The following is a 20,653-nucleotide window of genomic DNA, read 5'->3' on the forward strand; positions in this document are numbered from 1 at the left end:
GCTGGCGGCTCTGGCGCTCCTAACTGACGGACGGCTCTAGCGGCTCTTACTGACGGACGGCTCTAATGGCTCGGGACAGACGGGCGGCTCTGAAGGCTCGTGGCAGACGGATGGCTCAGATGGCGCTGGGCAGACGGATGGCTCAGATGGCGCTGGCAGACGGATGGCTCAGATGGCGCTGGGCAGACGGATGGCTCAGATGGCGCTGGGCAGGACGGATGGCTCAGATGCGCTGGGCAGACGGAGGCTCAGATGGCGCTGGGCAGACGGATGGCTCAGACGGCGCTGGGCAGACGGATGGCTCAGACGGCGCTGGGCAGACGGATGGCTCAGATGGCGCTGGGCAGACGGATGGCTCAGACGGCGCTGGGCAGACGAGCAGTGCAGGCGGCGTTAGGCAAGCAGGCAGTACAGACTGTGCTGGGCAGACGAGCAGTGCAGGCGGCGTTGGGCAAACGGCCGACTCTGACCTGCTGAGGCGCACAGTAGGCCTGGTGCGTGGTGCCGGAACTGGTGGTACTGGACTGGAAACACGCACCTTAAGGCTAGTGCGGGGAGCAGGAACAGGGCACACTGGTTTCTCAAAGCGCACTATAGGCCTGGTGCGTGGTGCCGGAACTGGTGGTACCGGACTGAGGGCACGCACCTCCGGGCGAGTGCGGGGAGAAGGAACAGTGCGTACAGGGCTCTGGAGACACACAGGAGGCTTGATGCGTGGTGCCGGAACTGGAGGCACTGGGCTGGAGACACGCACCATAGGGAGAGCGCGTGGAGGAGGAACAGGGCTCTGGAGACGCACTGGAAGCCTGGTGCGTGGTGTCGGCACTGATGGTACTGGGCTGGGGCCACGCACCATAAGGCGAGTGCGGGGTGCTGGAACTGGAGGTACTGGGCTGGGGCGGGAAGGTGGCGCCGGATATACCGTACCGTGCAGGCGTACTGGCTCCCTTGAGCACTGAGCCTGCCCAACCTTACCTGGTTGCATGCTCCCCGTAGCCCGACCAATGCGGGGAGGTGGAATAACCCGCACTGGGCTGTGTAGGCGAACCGGGGACACCATGCGTAAGGCTGGTGCCATGTACACCGGCCCGAGGAGACGTACTGGAGGCCAGATATGTTGAGCCGGCTTCATGGCACTTGGCTCAATGCTCATTCTAGCCCGCCCAGTGCGGGGAGGTGGAATAACCCGCACCGGGCTATGCACACGTACAGGAGACACCGTGCGCTCTTCCGCATAACACAGTGTCTGCCCGTACTCCCGCTCTCCACGGTAAGCATGGTTTCCAGCCACTCTGCCTTGCAAGCGCCTCATAATGCCGCCTCTCCGCTTTTGATGCCTCCAGCTCCGCTTTGGGGCGGTGACACTCCTCTGGCTCTGCCCAGGGTTCTTCTCCATCTAGAATCTGTAAAATGCTGCAAAAGGTGGCTCTGCAGAGTATTGAGTTTGGGGGGTGAATAGTTATGCTGTCACGCCCTGACCGTAGAGAGCTTTTTATTTCTCTATTTTGGTTTGGTCAGGGTGTGATATGGGTGGGCATTCTATGTTCCTTTTTCTATGTTTTGTATTTCTTTGTTTTGGCCGGGTATGGTTCTCAATCAGGGACAGCTGTCTATCGTTGACTCTGATTGGGAACCATACTTGGGTAGCTTTTTCCCACCTATGCTTTGTGGGTAGTTGTTTTCACACAAATATTTTGGGGGGGGGGGTACACGGGGAGAATGGTGGAGTCAGGCGATAGACCTGAGCCAACTCCCCGTGCTTACCGGAAGCAGCGTGGTACTGGTCAGGCAACGTGTTATGCGGTAAAGCGCACGGTGTCTCCAGTGAGCGCTCATAGTCCGGAGCGCTATATGCCAGCCCCCCGCAAGTGCCATGCGAGAGTGGGCATCCAGCCATGGGGGATTGTGGAAGCTCAGTGCGATTGGTCTCCGGTGCGCCGTTTCGGCCCAGGGTATCCTGCGCCGGCCCTGCGTACTGTGTCTCCGGGGCGCTGGGACTGCTCAGTTCATCCTATGCCTGCGCTCCACCCGTGCCGGGCTAAAGTGGGCATTCAGCCTYGAGGAGTGGTGCCAAGGCTGCGCACCAGAGCTCCAGTGCTCTCCCACAGCCCTGTTCATCCGGTGCCTCCTCTACGCACCAGGCCTCCTGTAGGTCTCCCCAGTCCGGGGCCTGCTACGAGGGTCCCCAGTCCGGGGTCGGCACCAGAGCCGCCACCGCGGAGAAATGCCCACCCAGACCCTCCCCTATAGGTTCAGGTTTTGCGGTCGGAGTCCGCACCTTTGGGTGGGGTACTGTCACGCCCTGACCGTAGAGAGCTTTTTATGTCTCTATTTTGGTTTGGTCAGGGTGTGATTTGGGTGGGCATTCTATGTTCATTTTTCTATGTTTTGTATTTCTTTGTTTTGGCCGGGTATGGTTCTCAATCAGGGACAGCTGTCTATCGTTGTCTCTGATTGGGAACCATACTTGGGTAGCTTTTTCCCACCTATGCTTTGTGGGTAGTTGTTTTCTGTATGGTTTTAGTTACCTTACAGAACTGTTCGTTTCTCGCTTTGTTATTTTTGTTCCAGTGTTCAGATTTAAATAAATATCATGAACATGTACCACGCTGCGCTTTGGTTCACTCCTTCTTCATCAGACGAGCGTTACATATGCACGCTCAAGTTTTCTGTTTTTCTTGTCTTATTTGTTTCACAAGAAAACATATTTTGCATCTTCAAAGTGGTAGGCATGTTGTGTAAATCAAATGATACAACCCCCCCAAAAATCTATTTTAATTCCAGGTTGTAAGGCAACAAAATATGAAAAATGCCAAGGGGGTGAATACTTTCGCAATCCACTGTATATTTTTATAAGGCTGAAACATAACAAAATGTGGAAAAAGTCAAGGGATCTGAATATTTTCCGAATGCACTATATCTACCTCTTTCACTCCAGTATCCCTGCACATTGTGAATATGGACCTTACCCTGTATATAGCTTCTTACTTTCTCGTGTTCTTATTTCTACTTGTGTGTTTTGATATTTATTACTGCTGCTGTCTCAGTCTGTCTACTCTCTCTTTCTCTCTCTCTCTCCTTCTCTCTTTCTCTCTCTCTCTCTCTCCTTATCTTTCTCTCTCTCTCTCTCCTTCTCTCTCTCTCTACAGTACGTCTCTCTCTCTATCTACGTTACCTCTCTCTTTCTAAATTTCTCTTAATCTTTCTCTCTATCGTTCTCTCTCTCTCTTTCTCTCACTCTCTATCTACGTTACCTCTCTTTTCTAAATTTCTCTTAATCTTTCTCTCTCTCTTTCTCTCACTCTCTCTCTCTCTCTCTTGCTGCATTGCACAAATAATGACAATGCCAATTAGCATATGCAGTTGCCCTGTTGCTCACTTCCAAACCATTTCGGGACACACTGAAAAAAAGCCCAATACAATGCCAGAAGTTGAAAATGAACTAGTCTAGCTTAATCTATCTATTTGTTTTTGTCTGTAAGGTTTCTTTCACCTGAGAGTCCCTGAGTCCTCTGCGGTGGGTTTTGCTGTGGGAAGGATCAAAGCTCATGACTTGGACATCGGGAAGAACGCAGAAGTAGAGTACAACGTCGTACCGGGGGACGGAGACAACATGTTTGACATCATCACCAGTGAACACAATCAGGAAGGAATCATCATTCTCAAAAGGGTAAGCGTCTTCATCAGTCARGTGGTATCTGGATGCACTTTAAATTGGAGTACGGGCTCATACAGTAGTAATGGCTGGAACGGAATGATTGGAACAATGTCACACACACAATTGTCCATATTGATACCGTTCCATTCATTCCATTCCWGCTATTATTACGAGCTGTCCTCCCCTCACCAGCCTACACTGCTTCAGTTGCATAAGCTTTTTAGTATCAGTCCTCTAGGGCAGGGGTCTCCAACCCTGTTCGTGGAGAGCTACCATCCTGTAGGTTTTCGCTCCAACCCCAGTTGTAACTAACCTGGTTAAGCGTATCAATCTGCTAATTATTAGAATCAGATGTGCTAGATAAGGGTTGGAGTGAAAATCTACAGGACGATAGCCCTCCAGGAGGAGGGTTGGAGAGCCCTGCTCTAGGGGATTGGCTATACAGTCTACCCACATAATGCTTTTATTAGGACATTGTTAAGGACAATATAATGGATTAAGGATCTCATGTGTTTTCATGAGTTCAGCAATACTGCTGACTAGTCATTTCAAGCTTTGTAGAAATGGTAGAAGGTGTTTGGCTAAGAAGTTCATATAGTACTATTATTGTTAAGTTGTTGCTGGGAATTAAATCTAAAACGTAGATTAGTCCCATTAGTCTGTATTGGTAAATGGAACCTATATGACTAGCTTGTTTTTTTTGTTTTTTTTACAGGCATATGTGTAGCCTGTTCTGTCTGAAATGGCACCCTAATCCTTATATAGTACACACATTTTAACCAGAGCCCTATGGGCCCTGATTTAAAAATAGTGTATTCTATAGGGGATATGGTGCCGTTTGGGAAACAGACTCACAGATTCATGTTTATAGTATTTGCTGGTAGTTTATTGCTTTGGTGTTGTCCATTACTGTAAGGACAGTTGCTCTGAGATGAAATCTTAAGTGCCACATCTATAAATATTCCCAACCTGCCATGGAAAGATTCATTTAAAATGACATATGGTCACTTTGCAAAATGGATAAATATGCTCGATGCATGTCGACCTGCCAGAATAGGCAAATACCTTTTGGATACTGAACCTGATTTTACTTTTGTACACATTGACTAGGCTTATATTAGCCCCCGTCAAAACAAACAAGAACTTGCTTAGAGCCATCAATTTCTGCACATGTTCCCACTTCCCACTCACACTGACTCACATGCATTCCCTACGCACAGTACTCTTGAGTTCCCCTCAGGCAAGTTTTAGGTGGTGGTGTTTGAGGCAGTTAAAAASCCCAGTAGTGATTTTAAATGCTATATGTTGGCAGCACGGTGAGAAGTATAACGCGGGAAACAGAATAAAACTGCCAGAGAAAACATAACTTTGCATAATTACAACGCCGACATGTTCGAGGATATCTTCAAAATGCAAAGGAGGAAAAGATGAATGTCAGAAGTAGACATTGGCCTGAGTTCCAAATGGCACTCTATTCCGTACACGTCTCACTACTTTTGAGCAGAGCCCTATGGGGAATAGGGTGTCACATAGGGATGAATCCATTACTTTTCAAGATAGTCTCGGCTGTTGGATATTAATGGCTCAGATAGATTATTTAGTTTTTTTCCTGGAAAAACGGGTTCCCTCCCTTGATTAAAAAAGATGTATGATGCATGAACGAGCAAAAGAGAGAATAATTACATAAATCTTCTACCTTTGTGTCAGAGTTAAATATAACAAGATTTGTCAACGCCACCCAACCAGGTGCTTTCAAGAACTAAAATGTGCAGTTGCTCCGTTTTCAGGCAAAGCTCTTATGTGAGCACTGTGCATATTCACAGAAGCTCTCTTGTTGTAGTATTTCAGAGGCATTTCCCTTGTAGCACAATAGTGGTTGTTTATGTATAAATTTGAAAATGCACCTTTTGAGGCTAATAGTTTGAAGGACAATATATCCAAAAAGTTGTGTTCAAAACGTATTAGTGTGGAAAATACAGATTTTTGAATCATGTTCAAAAGCATAAAAGTAGCTAAACCGGTGCAGACATGACAAAATGGTATCATTAATTGGTTCTTCTGTTCTGTTTCTGTGCCTTTTCAGGGGATGTATGAAAAAGTGACTGAATATGATACTTTGGGGAATCACACATTCTTCAATTGTTTCTCTAGTAGAAAAAAAAAATGTCCATCCTCCCACATAAACAAATGTATGTGTACTCCTTTTATCCTTAGAACTATGCAGGAACATTTGGCTGAAGAGAATACATATTTGGATTCTGTGCCATGTGCTTGACTGCGCGTATGTTTGTGTGCTTGTATGTATGTATGTACGTTTGTGTGTGTTTATACATATGATCTGCTTACGAGTGGATCATAGCTATAGATCKTAAAATCTGACCTTCTCCAGTTGTGAACAATGGATTAGAAAAGAAGWCAGGCCCAMATTATGATGTAAATGAGGACATGTATTTGTTTACATTGTAAATACTGCAGATGGATGGGCCAGGGATGCCTTTCAATCCTTTCGCTCCTTTATTGTTTTTTTACCTCCTGTGTTTGATATGGTGCCATCACAACAATGGAACAGTGTGATGTATTCCCCTCGCTGGGAGGTGACTGCACAAAGCCTTTGTCCATGGGGAAGATCTTTGAGCCACTCACATTGGATCCCCCCACGGTGTAGTTTTCTAAACAACATGTTCTTCGACCCATGTCTAGGACGCAGTGGGGTATGAGTAGATGGGTGTGAAAAGGGAAAAGGTAGGAGGTTGGAGATGGAGTCATTATGAGTTCTTGACCATGTTCTCAGAATGCTGAGCCGCCTACAGACAGTCTTAGAATGGATCGCTGCCCGTCTCTAGAGTGGTGTGTGCAAACAGGCCCCAATTTGAATTTCTTCCTCTCTCTCCCTCTCTTTCTTGCTCTCTCTCTGTCTTTCTCTCTATCTACTCCCTCTCTSTTTCTCTCTCTATCCCTCTCTCTTTCCTCTCTCCTCGCCCCTGCGTTGAGCATCAGTGGTGAGCGGGGGAGAGGGCAGGGGGAAGCAGCAGCAGCTCTGCACACAGTTTGGCAGACCCCTACTCAGGTTTGTTGAATGATAAGAGGATCAGGCATGGTAATGGCTTCAGGGGATAATCATCTGGTGCCTAGTCTGCCCATACAGAAACATGCAGAGCGAGGCTTGGAGGGAWGGGGACGTACACATTCGGGGTTAGTCATCCCCTTTGCAGAAGAAAAGATTACCAGAGACAATAGACAGAGGTCACTGTAGAGGAAACCTAAGTCCTACCAAGGGAGGCATGCACACGCACATGCTGAGAGACACACACACTTGCCTGAATATGCATGAGCACAATCACACACACATGCAGTGACACGCGCACGCACACACACATACAAACAAAGTTACACCCAAACTGAGAATGAACAACAGAGGGAGATAACTAATTGCCCATACAGTAGATCCTGGGCTTGTGCTTGTAAGAGGCTTTTAGTCAGAATAAATGTGTTTGTGGTGCATTTGTCTGTTTGTGTGTTTATTCGCTTCCTCTAGTCTTCCTTTAAAAAATGACTGGGCTGCTGATATGTACTAAGCCTAAAGTAATGATATTGTTTAGTGGCAAAATGTTTGGCATAACCCTTGTTGGCTCCTGTCCAGGGGATCCATTTAAATACTGTATAGGATTCATTTTGTCTCTCATTTAGAAAAACTCTTTATCCTGCGTGCCAACCAGAAGTACAGCATGATGAGATGAATACCAAGCTAGTAAAGCTCAATGAAAACCAATGTGTGATATACTGTACAGTGGCTTGCGACAGTATTCACCCCCTTGGCATTTTTCCTATTTTGTTGACTTCCAACCTGGAATTAAAATAGATTTTTMGGGGGTTTGTATCATTTGATTTACACAACATACCTACTACTTTGAAGATTCAAAATATGTTTTATTGTGAAACAAACAAGAAATAAGACAGAAAACTGAACTTGAGTGTGCATAACTATTCACCCCCCCAAAGTCAATACTTTGTAGAGCCACCGTTTGCATGAATAACAGCTGCAAGTCTCTTGGGGTATGTCACTATAAGCTTGGCACATCAAGCTACTGGGATTTTTTTCCCATTCTTCAAGGCAAAACATCTCCAGCTTCTTCAATTTGGATGGGTTCCGCTGTTGTACAACAATCTTTAAGTCATATCACATATTCTCAATTYGATTGASYTCTGGGCTTTGACGAGGCCATTCCAAGACATTTKAATGTTTCCCCTTAAACCACTTGAGTGTTGCTTTAACAGTATGCTTAGGGTCATTGTCCTGCTGGAACGTGAACCTCCGTCCCAGTCTCAAATCTCAGGAAGACTGAAACAGGTTTCCCTCAAGAATTTCCCCTAATTTAGTGCCATCCATCGTTCCTTCAATTCRGACCAATTTCCCAGTCCCTGCTGATGAAAAACATCCCCACAGCATGATGCTGCCACCACCATGCTTCACTGTGGGAATGCTGTTCTCGGGGTAATGAGAGGTGTTGGGTTTGCGCCAGACATAGCGGTTTCCTTGTTGGCCAAAAAGCAACATTTTAGTCTCATCTGACCAGAGTAACTTCTTCCATATGTTTGGGGAGGCTGCCACATACCTTTRGGCGAACACCAAATGTGTTTACWAATTTTTTCTTTAAGCAATGGCTTTTTTTCTGGCCACTATTCCGTAAAGCCCAGCTCTGGGGAGTGTACAGCTTAAAGTGGTCTTWTGGACAGAGCTTTGCAGCTCCTTCAGAGACCAAAGAGATGTTTGTTCTCCTTGATGCCTCGCTGATTAATGCCCTTCTTGCCTGGTCTGTGAGTTGTGGTGGGCGGCCCTCTCTTGGCAGGCTTGTTGTTATGCCATTTTCTTTCCATTTTGTAATAATCATGGATTTAATCATGCTCTTTTGGATGTTCAAAGTTTCTGATATTTTTTTATAACCCAACCCTGATCTGTACTTCTCCACAACTTTGTCAATGACCTGTTTGGAGAGCTGCTTGGTTGTCATGGTGCCGCTTGCTTGGTGGTGCCCCTTGCTTAGTGTTGTTGCAGACTCTGGGGCCTTTCAAAACAGGTGTATATATACTGTGATCATGTGACATATCATGTGAGACTTAGATTGCACACAGGTGGACTTTATTTAACTAATTTATGTAACTTCTGAAGGTAGTTGGTTGCACCAGATCTTATTTCGGGGCTTGATATCAAAGGGGGTGTAGTGAATACATATACACGCACCACTTTCACATTTAAAAAAAAATATTTAATTATTTTAATTTCACTTCACCAATTTGGACTATTTTGTGTATGTCCATTACGTGAAATCCAAATAAAATTCCATTTAAATTACAGGTTGTAATGCAGTAAAATAGGAAAAACGCCAATGGGGATGAATACTTTTGCAAGGCACTGTATGTGATTTATATTCGGAGCAGATAAATTCGGTACAGTGTCCATGGTCACAAAAAATGTGAGGTGCTAGTTTATCTCCTTTAATATTATCACACATTCAAAATGTACAATATAACAATAGCATTACAGCACCAAAGAGAGATGCATTTAGCTACAATGCAATAAAAAAAGGAACAAAATGCAAAATGAACAGTCAAACAGCAGTATTGAAGGACAAACTGAAATTATTCCTCCCCAACTTGCCTCTCTAACAATTTTACTTTTCAAAGTCAGAACCATTGTCAGTATTCAGCTAGTCTAGTGGACCTTTTCATCCCGGTCTGTAGTCATCAATGTAACACTTAATTTTGCCAAAGCCAGACACTGTCAGCAGTCTCATTTCTCTATCACAAATGCCATTAGTGGGCTGTGTGAACATTAAATCATCGGAGAGCCTCTAAACCATTACCGCTTCTTTGGTCCTGATGAGTTATTACTGGGCTCTGAAAAAGGTAATGGTCAGATGATGTTTGAGGAGAGCTAAGTGCAAAGACAGCTGCAATGTCTTCAGTGGAGGAGTGAAAAGTTTGAGGCTGGATTTCTGCTTGTCAAACAAAAGCTGAAGTAAGTGGAAGTATTAGATATAAGTGGACACAGTGCCACCCATTGGGCACTTAGGAATCAATGGATTCCAGTGAGCGTTTCAATATTTATTCAATGAAGATTAAAGTCCTTTGAAAGTACAAAACGAACTAAACCCCAAAGTTATGAAAATCTAATTTGCATTTATTCTGTTCATTTGAATGCAGTCTTCCTGTCTGGATACAGTGCAACACTATTAGATAGAGCACATGCCGTGCTGAAACGGAGAGAACAGTCTTACAACAAACGGCTGTGGTTTGAGCTGGATATTATACTAGGAGGTTAGTGGAGTTATTTTGGGCCCTGGTGTGCAAGGCACCCATGGAGGAAGAGGAGGAGGAAGGCAYAGAAGATGCCACAGATCAGCAGGATTAACAGGTGGCCCAACGCAGACAAACACCTTCATCACGCTTTGAAAGTGTGTATGTATGTGTGTGTGTGTGTGTGTGTGTGTGTACACGTGTGTGTTTATGGTGTTTTAGTTTTTTGTATCAAAGAGAGGGAAAAGAAAGTCAAATAGAGAGAGAGGGGTATATAGAAATAATTCTATGACAAAAGAGAGAGGAAGCGAAAGAGATTGAAAAAGGTAAATAAAGAGGACTAAGAGCCACTCAGGATGGAGTTGTGGTTTGTCTCTAGTGGCCTGGAGGCATGTGGATGTGGGGGTGTAATAGATTAGAACTGTGTGCCAGGGTTCATCTCGGGGCTAAACCCTGTCCTATTAGAGTGCCAGGTATGTAGTGTGAGGAGTCACTCCACTACTATAGGCTCAGCTCGCTGCAGTGTGGACAGCTAGGCAGAACTTCTTTTAGGCTACTAGCTGGCTTGCAGGTCTCTCAGACCAGCACCACAAGTCTGCGTCCCAAACGGTACACTGTTCCTGATACAACACACTACTTTTGACCAGAGCCCTATGYGTCGTGGTCAATAGTAGTGTACTATAAAGGGAGTCAGTCTCAGACCGACACTAAATCACTGTGAGAGAGCGGTGTGGGGGGCAGAGCAGTGAGAGAGCCAAGGACACTGAACAGTGTGACTGAKGGAGGACAATAAAGTGAGCATCCTCTTCTCTATCTCCGCAGTGAGGCCACCAAATTCACTGCGGCACTCTCCCGGGACGTAGATGATGCTGATGGTCCCCTCATTGTGTTCCATGCTCAATTGACCGGTGATGTCATGGGGGGGGGGGTGGAGACCTAATGCTAGTTGGACATCCCCATTATGGGTAGAACTTTGTCGAGCTGTCAGTCAATCAATGGCTGAGATGACCCTGTGAAAATCACCCCCATACTGTGGCTCCAAACAGAGCTATTGGACCGGCCCTCAACCACTGAGCTATTTACTATACACAATGGCTTCACTGATCTGCAGTCAGAAAATACCCTACTTCTTTTGCCTTCCTCTGTTGTTGTTTATGAAAATCACTACAATGCACGTGAGTGTAATTAAAAAAAAATTGTGATGTGTTGACTGCCCTGCTTGGCTTTGACTTGCTCTCATCGGGATGACGTCATGTGAAGAAGACAAGGGAAGTTAATGATTCATGAGTGACAATGTACAAAAATAATACTAAATGGGATTCATGACTCAGCCTCTAATGAAATATTTATCAGGAAGGATTGATCTATTTCAAACCTGCTTTCATCTTCCGGCTTGTTTTGTTGTTTGTTTGTCTGGTTGTTATACTTGCATTTAGCTAGCATAAACAGGTGTGTTGATATTGAGCTGTGTTGTGATAAAGTGTCATAATGCAACAATTATTCTGTGAAAAAAACGGGTTTATACTGTATTTACCTCAATGTGTTAGCATACTGTAAGATGGTTAGAGGGGTTGGGGGGGGGAGAGAAGGGAGGGAGGGAGGCAGGGAAGGATGAAAATGGAGGGAGGAAGAAAGTAAGACAGAGGGAAAAAACGGGGGTTGTTGAAAGATCAGTTATTTTAATATTGAACTCAAAACAAACAAATGGAGAACCTATTAAAAATGTATCATCCTGCTTCTGCTTCCAAAAATAAAGCACCAGGGAGTAGCTAGGCTGAGAAATGCCTCCATAAAACACATTCACGCGCTCAGGGAGGTAGATCAGAATGAGAAGCCCAAAAGCAGCCCCGAAGTCAAAGCCATATAGATWAAAAAAGTGCATTTGACAGTTTACAATATGCTGTATGTACTGGTGTTTTTTTTAAGTGCTGGTATAACAAATGTTGTCACTTGTACTGTGTTATAAATTCACATTTTTATCATAGACTAAAAACATATTTTCAAAGCTTGTTTACCTAAATGATTACGACAACGGTACCTTGATTAATTCAAAATTAACAAAGTCCCCTTGGATCATTAATAGTGTTCAATAGAAAAACCTTGGGTTTCCTTCATTCAGGATCACCGCCAGTGCAACGAAGGTGTACATTTACATATCAAAGGGCTAGGCCAGCGCGTCTAGAATTCAAAGCGGGCTCTGTTGTGATGTTGAAGAGCAGTAACACTGACATGAGAGGAAGTCTGCCTGTCTGTCTGTCCTCTTTACACATTCCCCTGTTGAGAAGAGAAATCGTTCTCTGTGATTGTGTCTCAAATGGRACCCTCCTATACAAGGGTCCATGGAGCTCTGGTCCAAACAGAGTATGCACCATATAGGGAATAGTGTGCCATTTGGGATGCAGKCTAGAATACCGTACAATAACTTGCATATCAATTCCTATCATAATGAAACACTTCAGGAATGTGGAAAGCTCAAAATGGACCATGGACATGGATACATGAGGCATGTTCTAGAGAGGGAGGTGAGAGCAGTGTGTGAATTATGGGGGAGACCCCCCCCCCCCCCATTTCCCCAAAATGAGATATGAGCTTCCTTAAATGCAGGAGCTCTAGTTTAACCAATTTTGATGAAATACATTGTTGTAGTGATACAACGTTAAATATGAAAATAAAAGATTATTCCAAAGAAACGAACTCCCCCAACTCTCTGTCATGGATTAAACCAGTGACAGTTGGTTCAGGTTATTTTAATCACATTGTATTAATTTCTCCACTCCGACTGTCTGCCTCTCTCTGTCTTTCTTTAGCTTTTGCTAGCAAACTTGCTGTATCGACTYGGTTCAGCCTGCTAGTAAAATTGCAACATTGTTTTAACTGGGTCCCCACAGTTTCCTGCGCCGATCAGCTCAGGACAGACACAGCTGTATTTGCGTCCAGTATTTCAGCCCCTTTTCAGGTGTACCAACTTTTAACATTACAAAAAAGATACATTTGTAAGCAATATGCATTATTGCAGGCTACAGTGTAGGCCTAATGACAATCGCCAAACGTCATTACACGTTTTGGTGTTTTGTAACAGATGTCGCTTTTTAAATTATATGAACAAAAATATTCCATTTTATTTGGAATGGCAAGCCAGACAAAATTAAAAGGCCCTATTTATATAATGAATATGAATTCATAGTGCAGAAATTATTAAATATTAAAGCATTAGACCTCTCACGAAAGGCATCAGTCATACAAAAGTTATACTTAAATCCAAAATGGTTCTCTAGTAAATTAGTAAGAATGTCTCTCCCCATGTTGAAGAATGGTCTTTTTCCCTTTATTCAGATTACAACTGCTCACTTTCGGTTATTTGAAAATGAAATAATCTCAAAAATATTGTTACTTTTTAAACAAGCCATAGAAAGTTGGTTACAATTTCAGGTTAATCCACCTGAAAAGACAGAACTCATAATACAACAAATATTGTGGTAAAACTCATATATACTAATTGATAAAAAATTACTTATTTTTCGATATTTTTTTTTTTTAAAGGTCAAATCTTTGTAAAATATATCATAAATAGGACTGGTGGAGTTATGTCACACATAGGGAAATGTACTCTACCCAAAATTACAACCAACTAATTGCAGCATAACTACAAAAATGGAAGTGGAAAGGGGAAAAAGTAAGGAACTTGTCTGTCGGCAAGAAAATTGTGATAAATAAAAATATATACCAGTTTCATTTAAGGACCAAAKAAATGACAGCTGTGCCACATAAATTGCAAAATAGTTGTTAAGAGATTTTCGATGTACCGATTCCATGGCACATTTGTTTATTAATTGACATTAATTGTTTATTAAAACTGCACATTTTGTAATATAAATAATTATACAAAATTCTTTCAACCAATAGAATGTTATATATATTGGGGATACAATCTTCCCAGGAGGCAGAGTCATTAGATCATTTATTTTGGAACGGTCCATATGTATATAAAGTTGAAGTCAGAAGTGTACATACACCTTAGCCAAATACATTTAAACTCAGTTTTTCACAATTCCTGACATTTAATCCAGAAATTCCCTGTTTTAGGTCAGTTAGGATCACCACTTTATTTTAAGAATGTGATATGTCAGAATAATAGTAGAGAGAATGATTTATTTCAACTTTCTTTTCTTTCATCACATTCCCAGTGGGTCAGAAGTTTACATACACTCAATTAGTATATGGTAGCATTGCCTTTAAATTGTTTAACATGGGTCAAACGTTTCAGGTAGCTTTCCACAAGCTTCCCACAATAAGTTGGGTGAATTTTGGCCCATTCCTCCTGACAGAGCTGGTGTAACTGCGTCAGGTTTGTAGGCKTCCTTGCTCACACAGGCTTTATCAGTTCTGCCCACACATGTTCRATAGGATGAGGTCAGGGCTTTGTGATGGCTACTCCAATACCTTGACTTTGTTGTCCTTAAGCCATTTTGCCACAACTTTGGAAGTATGCTTGGGGTCATTGTCCATTTGGAAGACCCATTTGCTATCAAGCTTGTACTTCCTGACTGATTGATCTTGAGATGTTGCTTCAATATATCCACTTAATTTRCCTTCCTCCGTTCCTTCCTCTGGAGATCATCTGTTCACCTACTCCYCCTACTCCTAAAATTTTGACTCATCTGACKAAAGGACAGATTTCCACCGGTCTAATGTCCATTGCTCGTATTTCTAAGCCCAAGCAAGTCTCTTATTCTTATTGGTGTCCTGTAGTAGTCCCATAGGGCGATGCACAATTAGTCCAGCATCGTCTAGGTTAGGGGAGGGTTTGACCGAGGTAGGCAGTCATTGTAAAATAAGAATTTGTTTTTAACTGACTTGCCTAGTTAAATAAAGATTTTAAAAAATATATATTAAATAGTGGTGTCTTTGCAGCAATTCGACCATAAAGGCCTGATTCACACAGTCTCCTCTGAACAGTTGAATTTGAGATGTGTCTGTTACTTGAAATATGTGAAGCGTTTATTTGGGCTACAATATGAGGTGCAGTTAACTCTAACGAACTTATCCTCTGCAGCAGAGGTAACTCTTGGTTTTCCTTTCCTGTGGCAGTCCTCATGAGAGCCAGTTTCATCATGGTGCTTGATGTTTTTTTCGATTTCACTMGACTGACCTTCATGTCTTAAAGTAATGATGGACCGTTGTTTCTCTTTGCTTATTTTAGCTGTTCTTGACATAATATGACCTTGGTATTTTTACCAAATATGGCTGTCTTCTGTATAGCACCCCTACCTTGTCACAACACAACTGATTTGTTCAAGCGTATTTAAGAAAGAAAGAAATTCCACAAATTAACTTTTAACTAGGCACACTTTTAACAAGTCACAGGTGACTAACTCATGAAGCTGGTTGAGAAAATGCCAAGAGTGTGCAAAGCTGTCATCAAGGGTAGGTGTGGCTACTTTGAATAATCTCAAATTTAACATATTTTAATTTGTTCAACACTTTTTTGGTTACTACATTATTCCATATTGGGTTATTTTATAGTTTTCATGTCTTCACAATTTTTCAACAGTGTAGAGAATAGTAAAAATAAATAAAAACCCTTGAATGAGTAGGTGTGTCCAAACTTTTGCCTGGTACTGTATATACTGTATATATATTTTTTTATGATTAAAAATCAAATAGCAAAATGTTGCTTGGTATGACCTTCTTAAAACAATTCCATATAGCAGTAGAAAACTGTGGCTGGCCGAGAGTGCGTTTACCTCCTCTAACCGCATTCTCATTTTGACTCTACTGTTACAATATCTTAATTTAATTCACTGCTTGGCACACTATACTTTACAACGCTGTCTACAAGCCAAAGCTCCTGACCTTGAAAAATAACACTGTGGACAGGACTTGATAAAAATTTTACAGGACAAAGGAAAAGTTCAAGCAATAAAACACTTTTTCCGGCTTGGGGATAGCTAACGTAATTKAATTTTAGCAAGAGTCGATCATGTTCTCTTTCTAAAGATTTGGAAAGATTTGAGTATAACTCCAGAACCCAATTTACCTTGAATTTGTGTGCGCACGTACATTCGTGCATGCGTATAAGTGTACATGCATGCGTGTGTGTTTCCGTGCATGCTCGCGTTCATTGGTGTTTGTGTATTTGTACTGCGTATGTGGAGATGGAGCGCCATATCGCTCCAGGTCTCCAGTGAGAGTGTGTCTAATGAGGCCTACTGTAGAGCTTCTGCTGCCCACCTCTCCTCTCAACCTCCCTCCACCTGTGCCTGTATTTCAGCTGAGCTATGCATTGCAGTGTAGTGCAGGCAGTGTAGTGTAGTGTAGTGTGTGTATGAGCTATAAGGTAAGGGAACAGCATTTCTTTGAATGCAATTGATGCCCAACCTGAAGAACATAAAAAATACCTATGCGTGATGAAAGAATGTAAATAGACATATACTGTACTTTCTTTCCTAAGGTGACCTTTTAAAAGCTAGCAACTCATTTACCTTAACATATTTACAATGATCAAGCGTCTGATTGTGAGGCAATTTGAATGTATTACGTGCTATTCCATTTTACAAGTGTTGTGTAAACTGTAGCTATAGGCACCATGCTCCTCTGTATTTCTTTATTGCTGAGAGTGATCGCAAGTAATAGAGTGCATTTCCTGTCGAGAGAGAGATGCTATTGCTGAGCTGAGCCCAGTCAGTTGCATCTGGCTCACTGTAATCAAACCAGTCACAGTGGATGATGGTCAATGATTGCTCTCAAATTGGCTCCCGTTCACACATACAGCAGCATTTTATTTTTTATCAGACACCTGTAATAGTTCTGAGGCTACTGTAGGCTACCATGGAGATAGTGGATGTGTTCCAAATGGCTCCCTATTCCCTATGTAGTGCACTACTTTTGACCAGAGCCCTATGGACACTGTAGGAAAAAGGGTACCATTTGGAACGAAACCGTGGCGAGGCAGTTATAGTACCATGAAGAAGGATGGTAGTCATTTACCGGGGTCGTGTCTTTGCATTATCTTGCTACATTCACCGTGTTTGATTGCTCATAGAAAATCTATCATGTTAAATTCACAGCTTCGTCCCCTCGCTTGCGGCCTCTTCAAACACACACATTTTCTCTCAGCTATTACCAGATGCTTTTACTTGTTGGCACAATAAGGGGATTTTGTTGCCAGTGTTGGTGCAATAGTGACTGTCTGTTAGTAATGTTGAAGTACACAGAAACAAATGTCTCGCATGTGACACAAGACTAGTGTAGTCTGACCACCAGGCTCTGTCTGAGTGAGTGCTGTTGTGGTAACACATGAGTGGATAGTGTATGTGTGTGTGTGTGTGGGTGGGTGTGTGCATGCTTGCATGTGTGTGTATATATCTGTGTGTGTGTGTGTGTGTGTGCTGGTACGTATCTCTGTGTACTTATATGTATGTGTGTGTTTGTGTAAATACGTGCGTGAGTGACTGGCCGTCACACGTGAGATTCCAGGAGATAGGTAGTGGTGCGTACATGGTTGTCACCGCTAGTGGATGTTTACATCGCAGCTGCAGACACAGCGTGGTTACTGATGGTTACGGATGCAACCCAGAGCTCTAGCTAATTAACCCAATCAGAGATGTCACAGATATAGGAGGGAGAACACTTTAAATCAACAACTTTAACCTGTTAACCGACAGTTTCAGAGAGCTTTCATGCAGCAGCGAATGCTCTTGAACCATGTAGAAGGGTCTATTCTACAGCAGCTCGACTTTATTGCATGGAGTGAAATCCATTGAGGATGTGGAAAACATTGAGTGGGTGTAACTAAACACGCGTTACTGCAATTTCACCTTTGGTAGCCCTTTCTACTCACAGCCTTTGTCATTACATATACGGGCTGGAAATGTCAGATTCGGTCATTGATAATCGCCTAAATTGGAACGCAGTAGCTGTACAGTAACATGCTATACATACATGAAGTCAAAGCTCAGGTTCTCCACTTCACAGCGCTCTATTGGTTTTGACTGACAGCCGTTATAAACTTGAGCACCTCACGCGACAAGCAGATGCGCCCATCCCTCATGCAAATTGGGCTACTTTTGCACATTTGTTGTTGTCCGAGTGAGGGAAATGCTGTAAAATGAGAGCAGTCAATGTGTTCTGAAAGATGAGATGTAGAGGATTATAATAAACACCACTTTGATGTTATACAAGCAAACCACGCACCCATGAGTACAAATGTGAATTTAACATTTCCATATTTGAAAAGTCATGTCATATACAGTATCAACATTTATGATCGCTATATTTGATCCACTGTTACAAGGATGACATGCATTATACCCTGGGTTGTCCTGAACAGAATGAGCCTATGTTTGTCGTATTGTGAAGAAAGTTAGCTGGGGAACGCGCTCTTGAATGCACTCATGACTCCATTCTATGCACAGCAAAATGTATCTGAAGTGCCGTTTGAAAGCCTAACACTGTAATATCATACTTTATAACATAGCTAGCCATGTTGGCAGTAGAATAAACTTTCAAATGATGCACACCTGACCAAGATTGCGATTTATAACGGGATGTTTTTGGATTTCGTAAACAAAAACAGTAATTGTGTGATGGTGGGGATGCAGGGCTGTGTTCCAAACAAAAACGACTAAAGTGTGCTTGCTTCAGTTCCTCAATGGTAAAGCTAGGAGAGCTCAAAAAAAGCACCTTATAGTTGAAGGCTGATTCCTTGAGTCATAAAAGTGCATTGAAATGACTTAGGAACTGTGCACAGTTCGGAGAGGTGTGTGGCCACTTGGAGACACCAGTTAGGACCTCTCACTCAAACCCTTGTAATCATTTTTTTCTTGTCTTGCACCTACTCCAACATTTCTATTAATATTATTATTATGTTACAGAATGTATCCGGAGTATATTCTTTTTTTGTTATTCACAAATGCCGTGAATAGTAGGTCTACAGCAAATGTAAAATGCACATAAATTAATCCGTGCGATGTTTGGATTAAGTCTTGTGTCAGGTGAAATGTTGTGTCCTCACCTTTGGTCTGATCATTACCCAATGATCTCCAAAGTTTTCTCTTTGAATTGCTACAATGGTCATGCATATGCTTTGTATAGTTATTATGTTAGAAACAGCTACACATGGCCCTATCCATGAGTGTAAGGTGTTGAAGTCAACACACCTAATCATTTATTTCCTTTCTATCAGCCGCTGGACTACGAAACGAAGAAGGCCTACACCTTCAAGGTAGATGCATCCAACGCCCACCTGGACCCACGGTTCCACAGCTTAGGGGCCTTTAAAGACACGGCCACAGTGAAGATTAACGTCCTGGATGTAGATGAGCCTCCAGTGTTCACTAAGCCCTCCTATGAGATGGATGTATACGAGGACTCACCTGTAGGTGACATCATCGGAGCAGTCACCGCCCAGGATCTGGATGCTAGCAACAGCCCTGTCAGGTAAAGTACAAACTTTTATTATGGTTTAGGGAATAGCTTTAGGGAGGAGCTAGAAGACCTTGGGAGGCACTGTAAGATCTTTGATCCAGGTCTACACTAACCTGATTCAACAACAATAAAGCCCAAACTCTCTTTATCTCTAGCAGTCTACCTCTAACTAGCAGCAGTCCTGTCAAGTAAAGTTACAACTTTCATTATGGTTTAAGAAATACCTTGGGTAGTGCTGTAACACTCTGTTCATTACTCCTCAGCCTGGGGGACTCCCATTTTGCAACTTACAGACTTTTGTTCGAGCTGAACAATACTAACCTGATTTAACTACTCAACTAACAATAAAGCCCAAACAGGGCTGGGTAGGTTACTTTCTAATTGCAATCTGTTACAGTTACTAGTGGCCTATCAATAACGTAACTTTTGGATTACCAAAACTCAGTCATGTAATATGATTACTTTCAGTTACTTTTAGATTACTTTCTCCTTAAGAGCCATTAGAAGAACACAAAAAAATAATATTACCAGTTGATCAACATCTTTTGCAGGATAAATCACTGTTAGAAGTTAACATAGCTGGCAATAAATGGAGGTTGAACTTTACTTCATGGGTTGGTTATGTAGGCTTTTTCTAACCCATTGCTTTCTACTACAGATAATACAATTAGGCTACGTTTTTGATGGTGACACTTTGATATCTCAATAATTTGCAGCTGCAGCTGCAAGTCTATAAAAAGTGTGTGAGTTTGAGCATGTGTTTGTTAGGCTTATGTTTGTTTTTTTCAGCTGCACTCGTGGTCTTCTTGAAATAAACAATTTTTTTTACAGTATGGAGCATAATACCACAGAAGAGTTTAGACGGGAGGAACTCCATAGCTGCGATCCACACTATGCAGCTGTTGCAAGAGCGCATTTTATACTGGCTGTCCACTGGTCACAAAAACAATGATTGATAGGTATCTTAAACTTCTTCAATTCAACCATTGTTTGGGTTAAAATACATATATACACCACCATTCAAAAGTTTGGGGTCACGTAGAAATGTCCTTGTTTTTTAAAGAAAATCAATTTTTTTGTCCATTTAAAATAATATCAAATTGATCAGAAATACAGTGTAGACATTGTTAATGTTGTAAATGACTATTGTAGCTGGAAACGGCTGATTTTTAATGGAATATCTGCATAGGCGTACAGAGGCCTATTATCAGAGGCCAACCATCACTCCTGTGTTCCAATGGCACGTTGAAGAGGCGACTCCGGGATGCTGGCCTT

At 42.7% G+C, this 20,653-nt stretch overlaps 1 protein-coding gene across 1 annotated transcript in view; it reads left to right on the top strand.

Moving 5' to 3' along the window:
• LOC111953779 (cadherin-12-like) overlaps window positions 1-20,653 on the top strand; it is a 193,899-nt gene that overhangs the window by 134,185 nt on the left and 39,061 nt on the right. The window contains exons 6-7 of the mRNA XM_023973271.2: window positions 3,483-3,670; window positions 19,137-19,390. Coding sequence (XP_023829039.1) covers window positions 3,483-3,670; window positions 19,137-19,390 — 442 coding nt within the window. The remainder of the gene's footprint in view (window positions 1-3,482; window positions 3,671-19,136; window positions 19,391-20,653) is intronic.

This window comes from Salvelinus sp. IW2-2015, linkage group LG27 (genome assembly GCF_002910315.2).
Source record: "Salvelinus sp. IW2-2015 linkage group LG27, ASM291031v2, whole genome shotgun sequence".
Lineage (NCBI taxonomy): Eukaryota > Metazoa > Chordata > Actinopteri > Salmoniformes > Salmonidae > Salvelinus > Salvelinus sp. IW2-2015.